Raw genomic sequence first — 25,043 nt, 5'->3', positions numbered from 1 at the left:
TCAGTTGAGTGCTTTGCCCTTGGCATGAATGGCTTCATTCTGGTTTGCTCTGTTGAAGCTCAATATAGGAGTTTGGGGAAATAAATGACCCCACCCTCACTCTGCTTCTTTCAACAATCTTATTTGGAGTTCAGGCTAGCCTGAGACTTACTATGTGCACCAGGCTGGCCTCGAACATACAACAGTTCATTCTGCCTGCCTCTGCCTCCTGAGTGCTGGGATAACAGGTGTGCCCTGGTCACACCCACTTACTTCCCATCAATTCTGACAGCACACAGTTTATGCTCCCTTTCCTCTCTTGGGCTACCGCCATAGGTTTTTGCTCTCTTCTTGCAGTGCCTCAGCCTGAACTAAACTCAGCCACAGACATATCTTCAAGATGGCCTCTGCATTATCTCTAGGTACCTTGAACCAATTCCCAAGTCCCAACGCTAGAAGTAGCTGCTCTGAGGTAGACAAATAGCAGCTGCCTTGGTTGGTATGAAAACCTCAAGTGAGGTGTTCATGCCTTCTCAGAGATGCTGAGCCAAACTGGGGGTTGGATGATGGAGTTGGGAGGCTGCAGGATGGGGAAAGATCAATAATCTGCCACTCTGTCATTATAAGGAAGGAGCTCAAGGGCCAGCAAGATGGTTTCGAGAGTGGAGGCACTTACCTTGCAAGCCTGATACCCTGAGTTCAATTCCCAGAACCCATGTAATGTTGGAGGGAGAAAAGCAAATCCAGAGTTGTCCTCTGACCTTTACATATGTACCTTGGGGGCACAGGCGTACCAACACATGCATGCCAATAACAACAATGAAATATTTAAAAGGGAACTGAAAAGCTTTTCTCTTATTCTAAGGGGAATGTTACAAATTTTCATAAGCCCTTGATGGCTATTCTTAGTCGTCAACCTGAAAACATCTGGAATTAATTCAAGTCCAAGAGTCTAGGTACAACTGAACAGAGAGATGGATCCTGACAGGTCCCTCCAGCCCATGGAGAGTGCTGTGCAGGCTGGGTCTTCCCGCCTCAGTTAAACTCTCTAGAAATGCCCACACAGACATCCCCAGAAGTTGCCTCCTAAGCAAGTCCAAGTCCTGTCAAGTTGGCCATCAAAATTAACTCGCACAAGCCTGCCCCTCATCAACTTGACACCCCATCACATTGTTTTAAATCATAGCATTCCACTCCTGGACCCCAAAGTCTCATGTTCATCTCGTGCAAAATGCATTTAGTCCTTCCTTCAAGTCCAGGCCCAGTGTTGTTCTGTGGTGAAGCAGAGGAGACTTAACATGTCAGCTCAGGTTGGCTGGGTTTCTCGGAGAGTCTCCTGAGACTCAAAGAAATCTCTTACCCATAAGCACCTATAAAATCAGCAAGTTCCATACCTTAGGTATACAGTGGTGCAGAGGCAACATCATCCCAAAAGGGGGGAGTGAGGACGTAATGAATGTAGTAGTCTTCTACTGTAACAGGCCCCCAGACCTTAGCACAACTGACTCCATGTTAGGGGCACCATTCTAACCTTAAAACCCAGCACGGAGGCCCCAGCACCCTCCCAAACAGGAACAAAGATTTAATCCACCCAAGACCTGGTCCATGGTTCCAGGATCCAGGGAAGTCCCTAAGTGTTCTAACCTTGCTCTTTGGCTTCTGAAGTTCTGCTAATGAACTACATCCTGGTTCATGTGGACTTGGTGCATAAAAGACAAGGAACTGTGAGGATTGGGACCGCCTGATTTAGGCAAGTTCCCCCAAGGAGCTGGCAGGCAATACAGACTTTCTACTCAGCTTTAAGAATGATTGTGTGTGCCCTCTGGTGGACTTAACTCAGAATTACCTCTTCTTGGGGAAGAAGGATTTATCTGGCTTACAGGTTACAGTCAGTCTATCATGGAGGGAAGTCAAGGCAGGAACCTGGAGACAGGAACTAAGACAGATTCAATGAAGCTGCTTACTGGCTTGCTCTCCGTGGCTTGCTCAGCCTGCTGTCTTATACGTGCTTTTAAGAACAGTATCTTTGGGTAGGAAGGTTTTTGTGACAGTTAATCTTGGTTATTACCCTAACAGGAGTTGGAGGACCACTTAGGAGACAACTGTGAGCAGGTCTGTGAGAACATTTCTAGAAAGTTTAACCAAAGTGGGAAGACAAAGGGCAGGGAGTTTTGGAGAACACTTGAATAAACATATTGGAGTCGGGCATAAGAGAGCCCAAAATCAACACATTTAAAAAGCACAGGACAGCTTATCAATATATTGTATATTTTAGCTCCCAAGTTCTCAGGACAAGGGAAGAATGCAGACAGATTTTTGGCCAGACTGTGACATTCTTCTTGTTTATTCAAGTCTCCAAGAGAGCCCTTGCTCCGCTCGAAACCCCACTGTCCACATGCCTCTCAGCACTCTGAGATTCTTCCTCACCCATCTATACGGCTGTAAGCTCTACTATGCCATGCTAGCTTCTGTAGCCAACAGCTCCAGACTCCTCCACATTCCTCTGTCAAACCAGTTCCAAAAGCCTTTCAACCTCACAGTCAGGTTCATCTCAGCAGGGCCCCACCTCTCACTATCTACTCTGTTAGTCACTTTTGAATTTGCCCTGACAAAAGCAAGTTCTACAAGGACGCCTTCTATTCTTGATCATGGTATAAGGGTTCCCGCCCATCGTAGAGGAGAGCATCGGACATCTGGAGTGGGAAGCAGCAGGTCACACTAGCAGTGGGAAGGCTGTGGGTTCTCCAGTTCCTTCCACCTATTATTCAGCCCGGGATTCCAGCCCACAGGGAGCACCATCCATTCAGGGAGAACTCCTCAGTCAAACCTCTCTGAAAATGCCTTCCTAAACCCGCCCAGGTGCGGTCGTAAGCTGCTTCTCATTCCTGTCAGGTTTACATGCTTACCCATCACATCTGAGTCTTGTAGGTCTCCACTGCATTCTTTCCAGCGTCTGCAGAGTATCCTTCATTGCCTACTGTGTGAACAGTAAAATGCATTGTCTTTCCTGTTAAATGATGCGAAGAAGTTTTACCTTTGAGGAAATGTAAAGACGACATCTGGCATGAATCCCCGCCATCTTTAATGTGTTCAAGGTTGCGTCTTCTCAAAAGTTACACTTTGTCTGGCAACTGCTCCTTCTGGCTAGCCTTACACTTTGCTTTTTAGCTGAACCTCTTTTAAGTTAGACATCAGAATGTGAGGGCCAAACTCACTAGGAATAGAAACCCTGCAGGACTGGCAAGGAATATGTGCCTGCTTGACTCATGGCTACACACCTTTTGGCAGAAGTGCAACTTTTTGCGTTGCCCAAGTGCTTTGGATGGTGTGGTCATTCTCCCGAGACCCCCCACACCTCCCAGTCACCATACAGCCACTGGAGAGTAGTCCTCCTTGAAATAAGTACCCTAAGCAAACCTGAAGCCATCTTGTGTTTGGTAATATTCTGTGAGCTGTTTGAATTTTCTAAGTTCCTAGCAGTGGGAGTGCAAGTCAGAGAAGTGCTTCTTAGAATGTGTACATTATGGTAGTCTTCAGCTTGGCAACAGTTGATGAGGTGGTTTGAATATGGTTGGCCCAGGGTGGCACTATTTGGAGGTATGGCCTTGGAGTGGGTGTGGCCTTGTTGGAGGAAGTGTGTCACTGTGGGCATGGGCTTTAAGACCCTCGTCCTAGCCACGTGGCAGCTAGTCTTCTAACAGCCTTCAAATGAAGATGTAGAACTCTCAGCTTCTCCTGCACTACACCTGCCTTGAGGCTGCAATTTTTTGTCAACTAAATGACATTGTAAAATTCATATGCATTCAGTTGAAATTCTTTCTAATTGGATTTTATCTATTGGTTTGTTTGTTTTTCAGATAGGGCTTCTCTCTGTAGAGTCCTGGCTGTCTTGGAACTCACTCTGTAGATCAGGCTGGCCTCGAATTCAGAGATTGCCTATCTCTGGCCCCCTGAGTGCTAGGATTAAAGGTGCTTCCCCATTTGAATTTTTTTAATGTTGTATTTATTTAGTGTGTGTGTGTGTGTGTGTGTGTGTGTGTGTGTGTGTGTGTAGCATGCACAGGTCAGAGGACAACTTTCAGGAGTTGGTTCTCTCCTTCCACCATACAGGTCCCAGGGATCAAAGTCAGGTTGTCAAACATTTGGCAGCCAATATCTACCTTTACCTGCTGAACCATCTCCCCAGTCCTGAAATTTGGATTTTCATCTTTGCCCCAGGCCAATGATATAAGACAGCAAAGTACTCTCCTGATCCTGGGCAGTGGCAACTCCCAGGCAGCTGCACAGTCACAAAGAGAAACAGCAAGTGTTGTGTTTTGTATGTTGCTAAGCAATTGTGTTCAGTAGATTGTCATATTCCAAGCATTTTTTACTTAAAAACCCCTTGACTTTACTAGTGGGTTTATCAGGATCTGCATCACCTTCCTCTGCAGCAGCACATGAGATCTGTTTCCCATCTTACTGACCCAGATTCAGGAAACTTCCCAGACTAATAGATTAAAAGTATTTGTTTTATTATTTTTACTTTATTATGAATTAGGAAGAACATAGATTTATTTTCACATTTCATTTAAGCACTTTGTGTAATTCATTTCTTAAAGTTTTAGTGTTTCCTCTAGAAAGCCATCTTCCTACATTATGTCATAAGTAAAATATTTTGGAGAAGACCAAACACTTTAACCCTTGGTTGCCTGGGACTGAGTTAGTAGTATCTTAGCTGGTGTCGCCACTGTTGTGCTTTGGCGAGGTCTTCTGCAATAGATTTAATCATTTGGTCGGTGGTTTTTTTCAATTTGGTTGCTGTCCTTAAGGCATGATCCAAAGGTGAGTTTAAAATCTACAGAGAGAAAAATCCACATATTTTAGTCACATAAACTTACTAACATCTCTGATAATTGGATTCACTAAACATTAAACATTAAACATTACAAGATGGAATTTTTGGAGCATTCTGTTTCCACACGCTTTTATTTCTGTTTTTGAGGGTTGGTCTCCTAGGCAACCAGTCTGAGATGGAATGTATTTGTCAAGGGAGGGGAGAGGAAAGAGATGAACACGTGGCTGATGAAAGTGAGTCAGAGGGTGAGGAAAGCAGCCTGATGCCCTGCTCCTGACACAGAGAAGAACGGTTGGGGGGTGGGAGTGGGGCCATCGACAAGGACTGAGAGTAGCCACCAACTGATACTGCACATGCATATGAGAGTAACCCAAGGTTGGTGTTACCAGTCTGAACATAGGTGGTACCCCTAACGACAGTCACTGGAACAGACTGGAGCCTTCAAGCCTGGGCCAGGGGAATCCTGCAGAGGAGGTACCACCCACCAAACGCTTTCTCTGGGAAGTTTCCTTTGGATCCAGTTTAGGAATAATACAAACCATGTGGCTGTTGTTGAGGCCCTGCATTTTTAGGTTAGCACTGAGCAGAAATTGTTCTTAGCAGAACGTTTTCTGAAGATCCGTACTATGGCTTGAAAGCTAGCTGTTCTGTGCTCATCAAGGCCAGGTGCCTGAGCTGCAAGGACACTCTCGGTCCTCACCTTAGATTCCACTTCCTCCATGCTGCTACTGGAACATAAGGACTGGATTCTAGGAATCCTGCTGAAGCAGAGGTGGGGCGGGGGTGGCGCAAGGTCTGAGGTAGAGGTCAGGGATGTCTTGGAATGTTTTCTGGAAGACAAAAGCATATTGTTAACCTATATATAGCATCCCTCCCCCCACATGCATGTTCTCCCTCTAGGCTCCATGAAGGCTGTATGCATGTGTGCGTGCATGTATGTGTGCATGCATGTGTGTCTGTCTATAGGGACCCTACCTTCACAGACCCATGGGACCACAGCTGAGCTTCAAGAAAAAGTGGTTGCTATAGCCAATGAGGTCTGTTCTTCCAGAACCACTTTTTTGTTTGTTGTTTTGTTTTGTTTTGTTTCGTTTCTCCAGAACAGAAAGAGACAAGACTCCAAAGAGATTCTTCTTCACTTGTTATTCTTTTGGGGGCCAACCTTTTACCCTGCATGTTTATAAGACAAATGCACACAAATGCCAACAATAATACCTTGGCTTGAGTTCATCCAAGCACCAGTGACCACGCATGGCAAGGCAGTGAGCGAATGAAAGCAGCGACTCTTAAGTCAATGGTCCCCTCTAGGCTACTTACTGTCCTACATCTGTCATATGCTGGGTGTGGTGCAGGGACACTGGATTCAGGCTGACTACTGCATATCTCTGCTGAACTGTTCCCTTAATCTATATGAAGAGGAGCTGCCAAAAGTACTTGCCTGTAGAAGGTCTGTACTATAACCTCCTGTGTATGGAGCCTCCTGTGTATGGAGCCTCCTGCTCGGAGAGGGTAAGTCGCCTTTCCAAGGACAGAGATATGACATAAACCCAAGACATCTCCAAAAACTACATTCTTTTGTTGACTTGTCTCTATTTTTTATGATTTATTTATTTGTGTGTATGAGAGAAAGAGAGACAGACAGACAGACAATGTGTGTGTATGTGTGCCAGAAGAGAACCCTCAAGCTAAAGTTTCAGGCATATGTGAGCCACCTGGGTGCTGGGAATCAGACTTCAGCCCTTCGTTTTGGCATTTTGTTTTGTGAGGTAGTCACTTTTTAAAAAAAAAAAAAAGAGTTATTTATTTATTTATTTATTTATTTATTTATTATGAGTATGCTGTAGCTATCTTCAGACACACCAGAAGATCCCACTAGAGATGGTTGTGAGCCACCATGTGGTTGCTGGGAATTGAACTCGGGACCTCTGGAAGAGCAGTCTGTGCTCTTAACTGCCGAGCCATCCCTCCAGCCCGAGGCAGTCACCTTACACAGCCGTCTGCCCTCTCTTGCTCTGTCGTCCAAGCTTGCCTTAAACTTGCCCGTTCTCTTGCCTCGCCTCAGAGCTCTGATTACAGGAGATCCATGCTATGCCTGAGTTCAAATATTATATTTTAAATCACTGTACTTTTCTGGGTAGCAGGCTCAGGCTTGAATTTGTCTGGGTGAATAGCCTGGACCATTGCCACTCCACCCTGTTGTTGGTTCTGTCTTAAACTCCCAACACACAGCTTCTCAGCATCACCCTGAGCCAGCCTTCCAAGACCCCAGGAGACTCTCCCATTGCTGCCTTGTTTGGCCTCTGGCTCTAGTCTCCACTCTCCTAACCCACTTCTTATTTCTCACTAGCTGCAGTGATGTTTTGTTTTGTTTTGTTTTGTTTTGTTTTGTTTTGTTTTGTTTTATGAGACTGTCTCCAGCTAGCCCAGAACTCCTACCTAAGCCTTCTGAATGCTGGGACTACAGATGCAAGCCACTATGCTTGACCATTACAGTGATCTCTTACAATTCTATAAAAGTCCCTATTTTAAAGTCTCTTGGCTTCCCGTCGTTCTGAAGACTCTGAAGACCTGCCTTCGCCTGCTTCTTCTTGCCCCTGCCACTCCCTTTGGGCTCCTGGCACGCTGAGCGGTTCCTGAACTTGCCCAAAGGCCTTTTCTTCTCAGAAAGCCTTAATCTAGAGTTCTTCACATTTCTCCTGACGTCCTGTGATAAGTCATTCATACTTTGCCTTTGAGCTCAGGTTCTTAAACCAAATAAGGTCAGCAGTGATCCACGTGCTCCCTTCTGACACTCAGCTCCGCCATCAGAAAACAGAGCTCAGGGCAACTGCTGTTGTCTCGGCCTCCACACCGAGCACAGAGTCCTGCCATGGGCATGTAGACATTGGCTGAACTAACAAGTCAATGATTAAAGAAACACCAGATAGGTCTAGGCTTGAATTTCAGCCCTACCAGTAGCAGCCCAGGACAAGTATCCTGTCTAGGTAGTAAAGTTGTATAGTGTATGCACCTGGGTAATGAAACTCGAGTGTGTGTGTGTGTGTGTGTGTGTGTGTGTGTGTGTGTGTGTGTGATTTTTTGTACAGAGTCTTATTCTGTACCCCACTGGCCTCAAACTCGCCATGTAGCCCAGTCTAGACTTCAACTTTTGGCTGGCCTCCTGCCTTGACCTCTCAAGATGGCCATCTTGTTAGAGAAGATGGGCGAGAGCTGTCACACCTGGCTCTGATTCTGTTCTTAGTAATGATAAAAACACTCACCCTGCCGCCGGATCATGCTCATCTTGAAAGGGTTCTGAGTTCACTCTCCAGGGCCAGATCCATTTTGCTTTTGAACAAGCTGAAAAATGTTAGCTGTGGTTAAATTCAGAGTATCAAAATGGCCTTGACCCATCTTTGAAGTGGGGGCCAGCCTGGTACATACTGCAAGTTCCAGGGGCAACAGGAGTGAGATCCGACCAAAAACAATAAAGCCAGATACCTCCAAATGGTGGGGACGTCTTCCTCAACTTTGCAGTATGGATAAAGTAGTTCATAAAAATGTAACAACTGTGTAAGCAACAGCATTAAGGAACACAGAAAACAGAATTTTCTTTCAAGAACTCGGAATTCATGAAAAGAAACTCAACTTTAAGTTTGTATTTCGTTCATTGCCTGATCATGTGCAGGGCACACACACCACTGTGCTCATGTGCAGATCAGGGGACACTGGCAGGAGTGGGTTCTCTCCACCACGAGTCTCTGGCACTGAACTCACACCAGCAGGGACCTTCGCCAGCTGAGCCACCGTAGTGGCCCTGTTTCTGGTTTGTTGAGACGGTCTTACTGTCTCCCAGGCTGGCCTTGAACTCACAGCAGTACTCTTGCCTGTTACTATTCCAGATGTGAGCCATGATGACCAACGGAAACTCTGGCATACAACTCAAGTAGAGCTCAGGAGACTGAGGCAGGGGAGTTGCCATAAGCCCAGGCTAGCCTGGGCTGGAAAGAAGGAGACCCTGCCTCAAAATACAAAATAAATAAATATTTATGTATTTTATATTTATATAAATTATATTTTATATATTATAAAAATATATAAATATTTATTTATATTTAATTTACTTGTAGATATTATTTATTTATTTATTTATTTATTTATTTATTAGCAGGTAAAAGACAGGAATTTATATTCCCTGGGTACTTATTATGTGGCCAGGCATTTTTTTTCAGCTGTGGGCCACTACTTCGTCTGGTAAGCGTAGGGAGGGTACCGCTTCCAAAAGGTGAAACCCAAGCTAGACTCTTCACGGACTTTAGCAGCCAGGATTTTAGGAGACAGAAACTAATTTCAGAAAAGAAACTAAATGATGAAAAGAAACATGGAATGTTACCATGGAAACCAAGGAAACAGCCAAGGAAAGGAAGAGATGTGTGTGGGGGGGGGAAGGTCTGCACTGTCTGTTACAGAGTGTATATGGGGGGTCTGCACTGTCTGTTACAGAGTATATATGGGGGCTCTGCACTGTTACAGAGTGTATATGGGGGGTCTGCACTGTGTCTGTTACAGAGTGTATATGGGGGGTCTGCACTGTTACAGAGTGTATATGGGGGGTCTGCACTGTGTCTGTTACAGAGTGTATATGGGGGGGGGTCTGCACTGTGTCTGTTACAGAGTGTATATGGGGGGTCTGCACTGTGTCTGTTACAGAGTGTATATGGGGGGGGTCTGCACTGTGTCTGTTACAGAGTGTATATGGGGGGTCTGCACTGTGTCTGTTACAGAGTGTATATGGGGGGGTCTGCACTGTGTCTGTTACAGAGTGTATATGGGGGGGTCTGCACTGTGTCTGTTACAGAGTGTATATGGGGGGGTCTGCACTGTGTCTGTTACAGAGTGTATATGGGGGGTCTGCACTGTGTCTGTTACAGAGTGTATATGGGGGGTCTGCACTGTGTCTGTTACAGAGTGTATATGGGGGAGTCTGCACTGTGTCTGTTACAGAGTGTATATGGGGGGTCTGCACTGTGTCTGTTACAGAGTGTATATGGGGGGTCTGCACTGTTACAGAGTGTATATGGGGGGTCTGCACTGTCTGTTACAGAGTGTATATGGGGGTCTGCACTGTTACAGAGTGTATATGGGGGGTCTGCACTGTGTCTGTTACAGAGTGTATATGAAATGCACAACCACTTCCACTCCTAACCCTCTTTGCACATTTGAACGCTTGGTTGCCAGCTGATGGAAATAATTCAAGAACTGGAGAAGTTTTGGGTGGAGGCAGGACTTAACTGGAGGAAGTAGAGCACTGGAGGGCAAGTATTATGAGTTATGGACTGACTCCGCTTCCAGCCAGCGCTCTGTTTTCTGACTATGAAAGACACAATCAGCCTCCTCCCACCCCTACCATCATGCTCTTGCCACTGTACCCTTTCAGCCCATGAGCCACAACAATCCTCCCTTGAGTTGTTTCTGTCAGGAATAACATGACTGTGTTAAGTAACATTTCAGTTGCCAAGGACACCCCTTCCCCTTCCCCTTCCCCTTCCCCTTCCCCTTCCCCTTCCCCTTCCCCTTCCCCTTCCCCTTCCCCTTCCTCATTCCTCTTTTTCCTCCCTCCTCCCTTCCCACTCTGCCCTAAGTCCCTGGTGTCTCAGAGAGAGGCTCTGCTCCTTTCTACCAGACAACAACAATCAGCAGAGACCATTCCTCTGCTGGTTAATGTTGGGTCATGAACACAGATGCTAATGGGTTCAATCTCAATTGGCAGTTGTCTCTAAATGTTGCTTGGAGTTTACTGGAAATAGAAATACAAATCTGAAATGAGCTCGGTGCCATGGGATTCAGTTCTAGACCATACTGCAGGGCTCCACCAGACAGATTACATTGTCTTTCAGAGAAGCGTGATAGGTGTTTCCATCAGCTCCCTTTACTGAAGGTTCTTTTCCAAGACTGAAGGAAAGATGCCTTCTCGTGGTATCTACCTAAGCCACTATATGTCTCCCAAGGGAGTTCAGGATCCCACTTCAGAGAGTCTCTGGCATTTCTCATACATGTATTAGAAGTCCAGGGCTGGGATGTAGTTCAGTAATGGAGCAGTTGCCTTACTTGTGTGAGGCTTCACATTCCATTCCTTGTACCAAAAAGAGAAGGAGAAAAAGGAGGAGGAAGAGGAAGAGGAGGAGGAGGAAGAGAAGGAAGAGAAAAGTAGAAGGAGGAAAGAAGAGGAGGAGGAAGAGGAGGAAGAGGATGAAGAGGAGGAGGAGAAGGAGAAGAAAAGGAGAAGGAGGAGAGGAGGAAGAGGAGGAGGAAGAGGAGGAGGAAAAGAAGGAGAAGAAGAAGATGAAGAAGGAGGAGGAGGAAACAGAGAAGGAGAAGGAAGAAAAAGAGAAGAAGGAGGAGGGGAAGAGGAGGAAGAGGAAGAAGAAATAGAAGAAGAAGGAGAAGAAGCAGAAGAAGGAGAAGAAGGAGAAGAAAGGGGGAGGGTATTAGGGGGATAAGAAGAGGAGGGCACGTAGAGGAGGAAGAGAGGCCCAAAGACCAAGAAGATAGTAGAGAAATCCACTATGGGCCTTCTGCAGAATCATAGTGACTCACTTCAGGAGAATATGTCCAATCGAGGATTTGTCAGCTGGGGAGGTGGGAGAGGAGCCTGACTCAGTCACATAAGTGGCATCCTTTGATCTCAGGCATTGGCAGTTGTGAAAAGTGAGAAACATTCTGCCTGGTGCTTACCTCAGAGAGGAAGAATTCTAGAGGACTGGAGGGAAGGACTTCTCAGTCAGAGAGGTGGGCGTGGCCAGCGGCCGAGTGAAACAGGATGTAGCTCCTCCCTGGCTCTTGTCCCCATAGCATCCTTGGGCCTTGCTTTTAGTACCACGTTTGCTTTGAGCTTTCCTTTCCTGGGTCCAACTCCCTTTCAATTAGAAACATCTTGGGAGGGATGTGCTGTGCCTTAGTCATCTTTATAAATAAATGTGGACTTTCCATTTTTTTCCCAAAGATTGCAAATGTTTACATTGGAAATTAACAACAGCATGCCTAAGGAATGCACTCTGGACACTGAGTAGGGAGAGATGGAGTCAGCCATTCGCTGGTTCGAAGTGCTCGTTTGCCGCTAACTTGCCTGGGACAGCACCTCTAACTTCACAATCTCCACAGCACTGATAGCATTCGCCAGTCCCCAGCCCCTGCTCAGCCTCTTTACCACCCCCATGCAGACCTGAATTTGGAAGTATCTAGTAGGAGCAGGAGACCCAGGCACCCATCTAGAGAGGGCCAGGAAATGTGGTTATTGACCCAGACAGGGTCATACAGGAGATGTACTTACAAGATGAAGAGATTTTATTTTCATGTAAGAAATGAGAGTGGACAAAGGTATATCCTCCACTGTGATTTAAGCCATCTTGTCCTGGAGTGTCATATCTATAATAAAATTCTAAAAGGAAAAGGTTGAAGATGCAGCCCCTTGTCTGGGAAGGATGACTGACTCTACCTACCCCTCCTGGAGTCAAGCCCTCTCACCTTTCGGTGGGTCTTCCTCACAGACTCTCTGGGAGTTCCGGGTCTTGCTTCCGTAGGCCTCACATTTGTTACTCTGTAGCTCAGTGCCAGGATCAGGACAGAAGCTAGGCCCTGAATCAGAACCTAAAAAGGTACCCAGAGTGTAGGTGTGTTCAGCACAGTCATGTGAAGTGTGGAGAGTAGGGTGCCAGTGTGGGGCACACTGTGGCTGTGACAATGCCAAGGAAGACCAGGGTGTTTAGAAGGGCAGGCCAGGCAGAGGAGCATGAAAGCAGGAATTACAGATGGGGTGAGTGTGAAGACCTAGGGTTAACCCTGGCTCTGCCACTTTCTAGCTGTGATGGCTGAACATTGATTCTTTCATATCTTTTATCTATCTATCTATCTATCTATCTATCTATCTATCTATCTATCTATTGAAGCAGGCTCTCCCTACATAGCCCTGGATGTCCAGAAACTCACCCTGTAGACCAGGCTGGCCTCAAACTCACAGAGATCCACCTGCCTCTGCCTTCCAAGTGCTGGGATTAAAGGTGTGCACCGCCACCCCCCAGCCAATCCTCGCTTTGAAAGATGGCACCTGGGCTAGGGTTTGACAGTAGAACGTTTGCCTGGCATACACAATGCCCTGGGTTCCATCGCAGCCCTACAGGGAAAAGGAAGGTGTTGGTCTGAACCCTTGAGTATGGGTTTGTGTCTAACAAAATAAAGCAGCAACGACAGTCTAATGCCTCTCCCCCTTCCTCATCCTTGCTTGTGAGGAAGCCGACAAATATCAGTGACAATCAGAATGGCCTATTGGAGACTCCATTGAGCTTCCCCGTCAAGGACCATGTGAGTGACCCTTTCTGGACCCAGATCCTCTGGTCCCTAGTGAGACCTTCAGGCAATCTCAGCCCTGACAGACATCCTTCTAGGGAACTCTGCCTGAAGCCTCCACTTGTTCCCAAATACCAGAGCCACAGAAACTGCCAGGTAATGATGGTTACTATTTTGAGTCATTAGATTCTGGGGTACATTGTTATCAAGTGGGAGGGAACTAATACAGCAGGTCTTTGGCCCAGTTAATTTCTCTGAGTTGTATTTCCTTACCTGTAAAATAAATATGACTCCCGTCTTACAAAGGTGTTATAATAATGAAAAGACACTATGTCGATGCCCTTTGCAGTAACTTCAAGGACTCGAGGGGATGGAGAGATAATTCAGAAGTTAAGAGCATTTGCTGTTCTCACGGAAGGGTGTTCGGCTCCCAGATCCAAATAGGACTTGCCACTGTCTGTTACTCCAGTTCCAAGGGATCTTATGCCCTCTCCTGGCTTCCACCACCATGAGCTATGTATGTAGTGGGTATATGCACACAGTCAAACACTCATACACATGAAAAGAAGTAAGTCAGGCATGGTGGTGCACGCTTTTAATCTCAGCACTTAGGAGGCAGAGGTAGACAGACGTCTGTGAGTTTAAGGCCAGCCTCGTCTACATAATAAGTTCCAGGGTAGCCAGGGCTGTATAGAATGGCATGCCTCAAATAAATAAATGTATCTTTAAAAACAACTGTGTTCATCTGTTTTTTTAATCTACATATAAGAACATAAATCATTTAATATGCCATAAAGGTAGCATGGCTGCTAAAGCCCATAATACTACCACTTGGGAGGCAGAGGCAGGAGGATCAGGAGTTCAAGGCTGACCTCAGCTACACAGAAACTTTGAGGCCAGCCTGGGCCATATGAGACCATGTCTCAAAAAACAAAAAGCCTTCCCCAATAAGAAATCACCGCAGAATATTTAGTCCCAGCTGCAGATAGACTTGAGAAGGTATCTTGATATGTAAAGAATAAAACATCAGTATCCAGATCTTCCTCGGGCTAAATGAACAGTTCTGAGGATTTTTTTTAAACTTTAAATTGAGACATTACAAAAACTTGATTACTTTATTTAAAAATACTAAGGTCAGTGGCAGAGCACCCGCTTAGCATGTGTGAAGCTCTGAGTTCAAGCCTCTGTGCCAACAATGACAGCAACAAGAAGTGGACACGTGCCACCTGCCCATCATCCTAACGGCCTAACTGAAGCAGGAGAGGCCAGGAGTTTGGGGACAGTGTGTGCACATGTGCATGGAGACCAGAACAGGACTTTAGATTTCCGGTCAGCCTCCCGAAGTTGGGTGCTGGGAACCGAACCCTAATCCTCTGCAAGACCAAGATTCATCACCGCTGAGACATCTTTCCAGTCTTCCAAAGCTCCTGTTTGAGAATATACCATCCCTGGAGAGGCCAATTCATAACCAAGTGGGAGCTAACAGGATGCTGAGTGCCCTTAAGGCTCTGGGCACAGGGAGCGTGCACATCAGCTCTCCGGTCTGCACTTCCAGCTCAGCTATGAGGAACGGATGCTGGCAAGCTGAGGAGCTGCCTGCACAGGCAGGCCTCTGGGTCACCTTTCTATCACCCTCAGCGGTTTGGCCAGGGTATGTTTCTCAGCTTTAAACTGTCTACAGAGCAAGGCTCCTATGACTAATGTCGCTGAGTCTCACATACTCACGATGCCCTCTTTGTCTCTGTGCAATGCACGGGGATGAGTCACAGCTCCTTCCACAAGGCTGGTCACCTCACCAGGTGCAGTTATGGGTCCAGCTCAGAGCATGGCACCGGGCATAGTCTAGAAGCATGTATTGGCACTTTACTCTGCTTAACCACTCTGTAAACAGCCCATTACTAGTTCTTCATGTTTGGAAAAAGGGAAACAAACACCACCCTAGTCAAATGTCACGCTATCACAATGGCAGATGGCAAGCTGGGACTCATTGTGAGCACATCCAACAGAGAAGGATCACTAACAACTATGTACACCCAACCCCCTCCAACTTACCGAGAGGCAAATCTTGGGGCGGTGTTTTTTCATGGATGCTACTAGAAAACTTCCCATAGTTGGTCCTTCTGTGGCCCCTTTTCTCCATTTTCTGCTTTCTTAAAAATAAATAAATAAATAAGGTCTAAAAAATGTAGCACTAGTGTGGGCAAACTGAAGACTTACATTTCTCTGGTATTCTCCAGGCTGGTGAGATAGTTCAGTGGGTGAAATTGCCACCAAGCCTGGTGGCTTAAGTTTGATCCTCAGAACCTACCATGTAGGTAGAGAACTGACATCTACAAGTTGACCTTTGACCTCCACATATAGGGCACAACACATGCCTACCTACATGTGCGCACGCACGCACGCACACACACACACACACACACACACACACACACACACTACTTTATAATGTAAAAAGAATACACATTTTAAAAAGGAATTTACAGTACAGAATTATAATAATTGGTGTCTTCTTCATAATGCTATATCAAAATTTTGTGTGTGTGTTTTGTGGATTTTTTTTGATGGTTGGTTGGTTTTATTTTTCAGGCAAGATCTCACACTAATCCAAGCTGGCCTGTAACCCCAATACTTCTGCCTCCAACCTTCAGTACTGGGACTTCAGGTAAAGCCATCACACTTGTCTCAGAACAATTCTTGTTTGGGGGAAAAGGCACGCTATACATGATTAACAACGGTTTACATTGCTCAAAGTACAAGCTAAACAGAGTCCAACAAAGTGGGTTTTGTCCGAGGGGCTAATGGCTGGGAGCCTAGCGTTCACTTAATAATATATGGCCACCAGGGGGCATCAGAAAGACACAACTACTGTTAGGAGACTTCTCTGGCTAGTGTGAGTTCAGTCTCCCTCCACACAGATTCTAACTTCTCCAAAAGAATTTTAATTAATAACAGCTCTTAACAACTCTCTTGCTCAGCCCCGGGATACAGTAACAGCCCTGGAGGAGAGAGAGTGTACTTTCTATTGTGAAAGCCACGGTGTCTAGGACATAATGGGGCAGATGGGACAGGTTTGCCCATGGCTGGTTGAAGAATTTGCAGCACTGCTGAGCAAACACATTTCCCTCCCTCCAGCTGTGCCTAAGCCTGGTGCTCGGAGAGAGGACCCCATTTGGGGTTTCTGGGGATAGGACTGGAAAGCCTGACACTTTCCAGCCCTTTCCTACTCTTGGAAAAACATGTCCTCCTCCTGAGTCATGTATTTCCTCACACCTCATTTTGTGTCTCCACCCTCTGCCTCTGAGGCCTGTGAACATCTGCTTGCTCTCTGAGTGGAAAGCTTGGATATTGTTCAAGTGAGTCCAGGCCAACGCATCGATTACATTTCTCTGCTGCTTTTAGACTTCTCTCCGCACTCAGATCTGGCCAAACAGAAGAGCCAAGAGCAATTCTACTGGAGAAGGACGTTTTCCAGCTAGACAAAGCAGCTAACATTCTCCAGTCCCACGGCCTGCATCAGAAACAGCACTTGGGATGTGTATTAACATATCCCATCAGGATACACGCACATTATTTACATTTGCATTTAAGCAATTTACAGTTGGTGTATCAGCAAACTTCATAAAGAAGACAACCCGCTGACGACAGTAAGTGGGGACTTTGTGAAGACTGCACGGCTTTCTCTTCAGTGAATAATTTCTCAGGAATATTATTTATGGAGGTTATGATTCCAGTTCCCGAGTCATGTTGTACACAGTGACTTCCCGCAATGAAGTCATGACATCACGTGTGTGATTTTACATTTTCTTCCCCCTAATTTCTCCTTTTAAACACTCACTCTGAAACACTAGTCCCAGCTGGGGCTGATTTTTTTTTTTTAACTTAAACTAGGAATTTGGAAAAGAAACAATTGGTACTTTAACTCTTAATCAATTTTTTTTTTTTTTTTTTGAGTCAGAGTCTCATTGTGGAACTATGTAGACCAAACTGGTCTCTAACTCACAGGGCTCTCCTTGCCTCTCCTAGGATTAAAGGTGTGTCATCACACCCAGCAATCAAAATCTTTTATAAGTGTCAAAATATTTCATTAGGCCTAATAAAAAAAATTTTTTAAGGATTCCCAAATCTGGATTGCTAGTTGATTCAATTCACTAAAAATCACAAGCCCGGGCTGCCCAGGTGAGAAAGGTTGGTGATGCCCTATGTTTCAGGGAGCGATCAGAGCTGCAATCAGACCCAAAGGCTTGAAGCTCTTGCTAGTCCATGCCAGGCAACGCATGGGGCTCTGGAGTTCAACCCCACTCTGTTTCTGTTCCTAGGGACAGAAACTTAATAAAGCACTCATGACAGGTCGCTCCCGTCGATTACGGCTTTCTAACAGGAAGCCACGGTCCTCCACCTTCTCGTCCACTCTTATCAGAGCTCCTTATGTACTTACACAGTGGTTGCAAAACAGTTCCTCCCTCCTTGACTCTTGACCTTTCCAGGTAAAGCAACTGAGGTAAACCACTAGGAGGTGGTGCCTCTCCTAACTGATAACAGCTACAAACAAGTGTCCAGAAACCACCCACATAGGCCAGCTGTTGTCCAGTGGGTGTTTCAAAGCGGTACTGACTTCTCTTTAGGGTTTTATACTTACAGCTTGGTAATGCTGGAGGATTTCTTCCTTAGGAATTCAAAGTTCTGCCCAGAGAAGAAGAATGGAGCTTGCTTCCAGTGAGACCCAATAGGAAAGTGTGTGTGTGTGTGTGTGTGTGTGTGTGTGTGTATGCATGCATATGTAAGCAGAGGCTACTGCTGTTCACCTTATTGCCTTGAGACAGGGTCTCCTGCTGATCCGGAAGGCTGGCCAACCTCCTTCTGGGGTAGAGCTGTAGCATAGATTTGTTTCATTCTTGCAACAAAAGAAAATCCCTACAACTTTCCCAAATCTGTTCATCCTGGGGTGGAGGGTGGAGGATTTGAAAGTAAGGAGAGCATGGGGGAAGGGAAGTATTCTCAACTGTACTCCAGATTTCAAAGTATTTTTGAAGGAAGAAGGAAGCTTCCCTTTCATAAACCAGGCCAGAAGAGATTCTGTCCATATTGAGACACCAGAGCTAAGTGTGGGCTCCTTCCTCGGGGTCTCCCTGGGCTCTGCTTCCTGTCTGTAAGAGTTGCCTGGCAATTGTCTCTGGTCTTGACATAGCCAGGTCATCTAGGTCTGAGCTGCATGCTGAGCTGCAGGCGCTTTGTGGCTCAGAAGAATCTTAGCAATGCCCGAGGAAGGCAGGCCTATGCAAAGATGGTGACATACCATCCACACTGTGCTTTCTGGTGCCCACTCCTTGGTGGGTGGGGACTTCTTGAGGATAGGTGGGAGGCAGTGGTGAGTTCATAATTCCAGTGAGAATGGATGATAACTAAACCAAGCCACTGGTCAGCTACTGAAGCCTGGATCAAGGGGCTGGACTCCTTCACCTTTAAAATCTATTATTGCTGGTTCTTTGCTGCAGAGAGCATCAAAATCCTTGCAGTTTTAAAACAATGAACACACCTCACCCCACCTACTGTGTCAGCATTCCTAGGAGAGGCCAGTTCTGTAGGAGCCATGCTTTCAAGTCTCCCAGGTGATTCTGATGAGTGTATCCCAAGGAAGCATACGCCTCAGCACGTGCAGTGTGATCTTCAGCTGAACATTGGGTATTTCTGGCCATGCTGAAGACTAGCTCTCACTTGCACCACTATCTGTGGTGAGCAAAAGTCTTTCCTGGGGCCGGGGAGATGGTTCAGTGGGTAAGAATACAAGCATGAGGATCTGAGTTTGAATCCCCAAACCCCTACCAAATGCATGGCATGGCTGCAGGTGTCTGTATCTCTAGTATTTACAGGTGTGTGTGTGTGTGTGTGTGTGTGTGTGTGTGTGTGTGTGTCACATGCCACAGTGAGTGTGTGGAGGTCAGAAGACAAGCTGCAAGTGTCCCTCCTCACCTTCCACCTTGCAGAGACAGGTCTCTCTTGTTTCTGTGGATGCCCTGTGTATAGACCAGGCTAGCCAGCCTGCACAGGCTACTCTCTTGTCTCTACCACCCATTTCTCTGTAGGAAAGTCACTACATCTGTGTTTTTACATGGGTTCCAGGAATCAAATTGGAGTCACCAGGTTTACATAATTAGAACTTTTACCCACAGAGATATCTCCTAGCCTCTGGAAGGTAAGTTTTAAATCAGTCTGACCACTGGCTACTCCAGCTCTTAGTTTATTTTCTAAAGAAATGTATTCATATGGGAATTAATACAAGATCTAGGGGCTACTTGTATCTTAAATGCTGGAAACACACATAAACACCTTACACACATAAAACTGCACAACAGGATGAAGCCCCTGCCATGTAGTTTGGCTGTGGCCTTACCCTTCATGTAAACAGAACATAAATGTCCCTTTTCCACCATTATGAATGATGCTGGCCCAAGAATTACTGGCCATGTAGGTTTTTCCACTTTCTGAATTACTTCCTGAGGAAACATCTGGGCCAAAGGTTTTGAGTGTGCTTGTGTGCTGACACATTTTGCCAGATTGCTTTCTACAAGTTTCTCGATTGGATTACACAGCCGCCAACGACGTGGGTGGCTCAGCTTGACCACACGTTTCTCGTGCCAAGAGTTATCACTCGAAAATGTTTTTGCTCACTTAACGAGGTCAGGGGAAACAAATCATGTTGCTTGGCGTCTTTTCTAGCATCAAAGAAGGTGAATATTTCCCTTGTGGCTATTTTTTGTTTTTCTTTCCTACAGCTTTTTAGTTCATGTTCTGTTTGCTCATTCATTTTTTCTTTTTTTTGGAAGGGCTCCAGTGTTGTTATTTTTTTTTTCCTTTGTGGAGACAGCTACAGTGTTTGACTTCCCACTGTGTTCCAGACGCTTCTCTTAAGCCTTCTCTGTGACTCCGCACTCCAGCTCTAGTGATAAATACAATTAACACAGAGACCATCACAAGGTCGGTCCCAGAAGGGCAAGTTGCTGAGCTGTGACTGACCCTTTACTGCATGACACTGTGTGACTCGTGAGCACGTGCTCTTGACTCCAATTGTGCTGTCCTTGTCAGAGCGCTGAGCAGAATAACCGTCCTCACACCAGCATCACACACTCCTCCTATTTTCTTAACTATCTGCCTTTTAAAAAATAACAATAACTGAGGTTTCGGTGTTACAAATGGAGGTGCTGGCTTGGTGTCCAAGAGAAGGTGTGAGTAGAAGGTGTCAATAAAGTAATGGACACTGGTGAACTTCACAAACAGTCGAAAAATGAAGGGAAGATGCCAGGTTTTACTTCCCAGCTTAGTAACCATTGGAAGGAAAGACAATTGGGCGGACTGAGGCAGGAGAGCGACATTTGGGTGTAGGGGTGAGTCCTGCACCTGGTACCTACTTGCTCCATGAGAAGGTTCTGTGTGCACTGTGATCCATTCCCTACAATGCTAAGAAGTGGCTCCAGGAAACTAGTCAACCCTGGACAAAAGCTTGCAAACAACTTGATGCTTCCTGACAAAAGTCATGTGACGTGAAGGGCACATGCAGAGAGGAAAGGCTGGGAGGCTGGACCATACAGACTTTACTTTTCTCAGGGAGGTTTATTTTTGAGAAAGGTTCTTGCCGTATGTCCCTAGCTGGCTTGGAACTCACCGTGTAGACCAGACTAACCCCAAACTTACAGCAATCCTCTTGCCTTGCGTTCCAGGTATTAAAATTACAGGAATGTGTTGCTCTTCCTGGCTGTTTTTTATTTATATATATATATATATATATATATATATATATATATATATATACTTTTCTCGTTTTCTGATTATTTCTGTAATAAGTACATTATTTATTTCTTTGTTGTTTTTTGAGACAGGCTGTTTCATGTGTCTCAGGCTAGCCTTGATCTCCTGATCCTCCTGCCTCTACCTCTCAAATGTTGGGCTTGTATACACGCACTACCACACCCGGGTCAGGTCTCATATTTATAATTTTAAAAATAATCTTTTCCCCTTCCATTTCCCTCTCTTTTATCACCACCATGCTTACAGAGGCATCCCTGCACTTGACATCTAATCTACATTCACAGTAGCAGGAGGGAGGTGTCCTCCAACAATTTGGGAGACCTGGGTTTTATTTCTTGTTATTTGTCCCAGTTATGTCTCACCTTTCTAAAGTATTCCTCCTCAGCAAAAAGTCTTTTCAAACTCAGGCCCCCAATCAACACAATTATTGTATTATTATTATTATTATTATTATTATTATTATTATTATTATTATTTTCTGCCTATTCTAATTAGTGCTCGCTGATTTTTGTCAACTTGTTACAAATTACAGTCATATGGAAAGAGGGGCTCTAAATTAAGAAGATGCTGCCATCAGACTGGCCTGCAGGCAAGCTGGTAGAACATTTTCTTGATTAAGATTGATTTGGGAGGGCCTAGCCCACATCCCTGGGAAGGTGGTGTCATGGATTGTGTGTGTGTGTGTGTGTGTGTAGAGGCTGGGTAGCCCATGAGGAGCAAGCTAGTAAGCACCATTCCTCCATGGTCTCTGCATCTGCTCCTGCCCTGACTTCCCTCAGTGATGAACTGTGAAGTGAAACAAACCCTCCCCTCCTCCCATTGCTTTTGATCACCGTCTTCATCATGGCAATAGACACCCAACCATGATACAGATCCAGGGTACTTAATCCAGGAATTTCCAATTCATTCACAGGGAAATAACGCATAGACCTTCGCTACTCAAATGGTCACCCCCACCCCCCCATGGGAATCAGCACAGTTGGTACCACCTGGGAGCTTGCTGTAACTATAGAGGCATGGGCTCACACCAGACCTATTGAATCAATGCCCACATTTCAACAAGATGAGGTACAGAGAACTTGGGAAGCCCTGGCCTAGATCCGGGTACCCTCAGGTTTCTCCAGAACTGAAAGGGTGGGAAACAGCTACAGCAGATCTCCCTCTAACACCAGGTTGCCTACAAGGTCTAGAGCCTGGGGCAGAGGTTGGGCCCAGTGGTGAACTGAATTTAGAATGCAGAGACCCTGGGGATCAATGCCTAGCAAAAAGCAACCAACCAACCAGACACCAAAAAAGTGGAGGGAGAAAGGAAGAGGAAGAGGATAGAAAGGGAGAAAGAGGAATGTGAAGGAAGGAAGAGGAAAAGGAAAAGCAAGTGAGCTGGGTGATCTTGACAATACCAGTGTCCACCATCATATTCATCCACAGGGTTTGAGATTTGAGGATTTGAGCACTGGGAGTGGAACCTGGGCCTCCTTGCAAGCTAACTCTGTGCTCCAGTCCTAAACCACATGCCCAGTCTTTTCTTTTTTTTTTTTTTTTTTTTTTTTTTTTTTTTGGTTTTTCGAGACAGGGTTTCTCTGTGTAGTCCTGGCTGTCCTGGAACTCACTCTGTAGACCAGGCTAGCCTCGAACTCAGAAATCCGCCTGCCTCTGCCTCCCAAGTGCTGGGATGAAAGGCGTGAGCCACCACCGCCCGGTGCCCAGTCTTTTCCAATTGTTAAACATCTTGAATCAGGTGCTCATGAAGTTGCCCTGGCTGGCCCAAAACTCACACTACAAACTGGGCCTGCCTTGGACTTTTTAAATATCTATTTGTTTTATGTATGTTAGTAAGTTACAGATGATTGTAAGTCACCATGTGGTTGTTGGGAACTGAACTCAGTATCTCTCGAAGAACAGCCAGTGCTCTTAACCACTGAGCCATCTCTCAATCCCTGTTTGGTTTTGGTTTTGGTTTTTCAATAAAAAACAAAGAAAAAGAAGCGTGCATGTTAATTCTGAATTTCCTTCTCCAGCTGTTGGAAGTCCCATAGGAATATAATTCAGTGCTCCTTGGCCTGTAGAAGAAGCTACCTATGAGACAACATCGTGTGAATGTCCTGTAGCTACTCGACCTTTGTCATTCTTTGCTGTGTGGGACTCTTGTCCTCTGCCTCTGGGCTGTGTGGCCAGATGTAGATAGACCCCCACCCAGACCCCGTCCTATGTCAGGCTTGATACTAAGTGGTGGGGGACATTGGGAGAAGACTCACATCTTCGGGGCCAGCTCACTGAGTTCCTTGGAGGTGGCCTCCTGTGGCCCTCCCCTTGGCAGCCCTGTCACCTCACTATCTCGTGAGCCCCAAGGCCCTGAAAGACAGCCAGCATGCTCCTTGGTCATCTGCAGAAACACACAGAAGGACCCATTAGGCATAGAGTGACTCAATGAAGTCTGAACCTAAACACTCCAAGGTACGTTTACTTCCTGTCCCGTGCCCTAGACTCTTCACCTAGTTGAGGTCTCACTCACCTCAGGACTTAGTTTAAATGCCCCTGGCTACCATCTGTCCCTTAGGACACTGGCCTCCCACACTTAGCTTTGGTCATATTCCATTACTTAATAGGCATGACAAGCTAACACCCAACTGATATGCTTACCCGGATCCCTGCCCTGTTTTAAGTGCCTTTCATACATTAACTCATTTAAATGTGCTAACAACCCTGCCAGGCAGGCAGTATTATCCCCATTTTCCAGAGGAAGGAACTGAGGCATAGAAAGGTTGCGTAACTGTCCCAAGATCACAAAGCGGATAAATGGTGAAACGAATATTTGAACTGAGGTGGTCTGGCTTCAGAGCCATGCAGAACGTATTTATTATTACCCCTTGAAGCTCTTTATCGTTCTGCAATCATTCTGATGCTGTTCACTTAGAATGACTCTTCCTCACAAAGGTATACGCATCTCCATGACAGGTGATTTTTGGCCCTAGCCTATATCCGTCGAAAAGCGACTAGCATTTAACAATTGCTATAAGAATGAACAAATTACTCCATGAATAGTGTTATAAGTAGACTCTCTCTTAGGGATACACATTGGGCTTGCGAGTGTCATCACTTCCTAACAGTTGCTGAGAACCTACCAAAGTTGCAAAGGCAAATCCAGGCATGTTGGGCAATGGCTGGGCTTATTCAGGCTCCTCCCACTGCCCTAAAGCTGTCTCAAGTTCAGGCCCAGTGGGACATCATGCTGAGAACCTGAAGCCAACTCAAGTTCAGGCCCAGCAGGGTACCATGCCAGCAGAATTGGCATCTTGGGCAGCACTGAGATATGAGTTTCTGATATGCAGAACCCACTCCATGTCTGGTATTTAGGATGCAAGCTATAGATATTAGGATTCAAGCCAGACTCAGGATAAGATTCTACAAAGGATGGAGCAAGGAATCCTGCTTGGTACTAGGGGCACAGAAATGGCAACCCTTTGAAGCTGCCCTTTAAATAAGCGAGACTTTGCCAGGAAGCAGGTCCTTGGAGGAAGCAGACATGCTTTGATGCAGGATTTATGTTTACATGATATCTTGGCTTTAGCTGATAAAAAGCCTCACTCAGATTTTGAATCTCTGCTTCAGGCCAGGTCTTCAATACTGTAGAAAACTAAAGAGTCAACTGAAGGCAATTATTTGCATGACTCAGTTTCTCAGAATGTTAATGGAGTCTGAATTGTGCTGATAATTGAGGCTAGAAAAACAAAAGGCTCAGTTGGGTGCCGTAGCTCATGTCTACAATCCCTGCACTCTGCAAGTGTGAGGATATCCTTGACTTTGTGGTAAGTTCTAGGACAGCCTGGGCTACATTGTAGGACCCTGTTATTAAAAACAAACAAACAAACAAACAAACAAAAATTATACCCAAGACACAATTTACAAACCCCATGAAACTCAAAAAGAAGGAAGACCAAAGTGTGGATACTTTGGTCCTTCTTAGAAGGGGGAACAAAATACCCACGGGAGGAGATACAGAGACAAAAGTGTGGAGCAGAGACTGAAGGAAAGGCCATCCAGAGACTGCCCCACCTGGGATCCATCCCACATACAGTTACCAAACCCAGACACTATTGTGGAT

General features: G+C 45.7%; 1 protein-coding gene across 1 annotated transcript in view; it reads right to left on the bottom strand.

Annotated features, from left to right (window-relative positions):
* Window positions 1–4,473: 4,473 nt before the first annotated feature.
* Aknad1 (AKNA domain containing 1) overlaps window positions 4,474–25,043 on the bottom strand; it is a 37,808-nt gene continuing 17,238 nt past the window's right edge. The window contains exons 6-12 of the mRNA XM_034501065.2: window positions 23,197–23,324; window positions 15,191–15,288; window positions 12,320–12,442; window positions 12,126–12,233; window positions 8,077–8,155; window positions 5,517–5,646; window positions 4,474–4,816 (exon numbers count right to left, since the gene is read on the bottom strand). Of these exons, the coding sequence (XP_034356956.1) occupies window positions 4,682–4,816; window positions 5,517–5,646; window positions 8,077–8,155; window positions 12,126–12,233; window positions 12,320–12,442; window positions 15,191–15,288; window positions 23,197–23,324 (801 nt within the window). The 3' untranslated portion in view covers window positions 4,474–4,681. The remainder of the gene's footprint in view (window positions 4,817–5,516; window positions 5,647–8,076; window positions 8,156–12,125; window positions 12,234–12,319; window positions 12,443–15,190; window positions 15,289–23,196; window positions 23,325–25,043) is intronic.

This window comes from Arvicanthis niloticus, chromosome 4 (assembly GCF_011762505.2).
Source record: "Arvicanthis niloticus isolate mArvNil1 chromosome 4, mArvNil1.pat.X, whole genome shotgun sequence".
NCBI lineage: Eukaryota > Metazoa > Chordata > Mammalia > Rodentia > Muridae > Arvicanthis > Arvicanthis niloticus.
The sequence above is the reverse complement of the archived record's forward strand: the minus strand, read 5'-3'. Positions and strand labels throughout refer to the sequence as shown.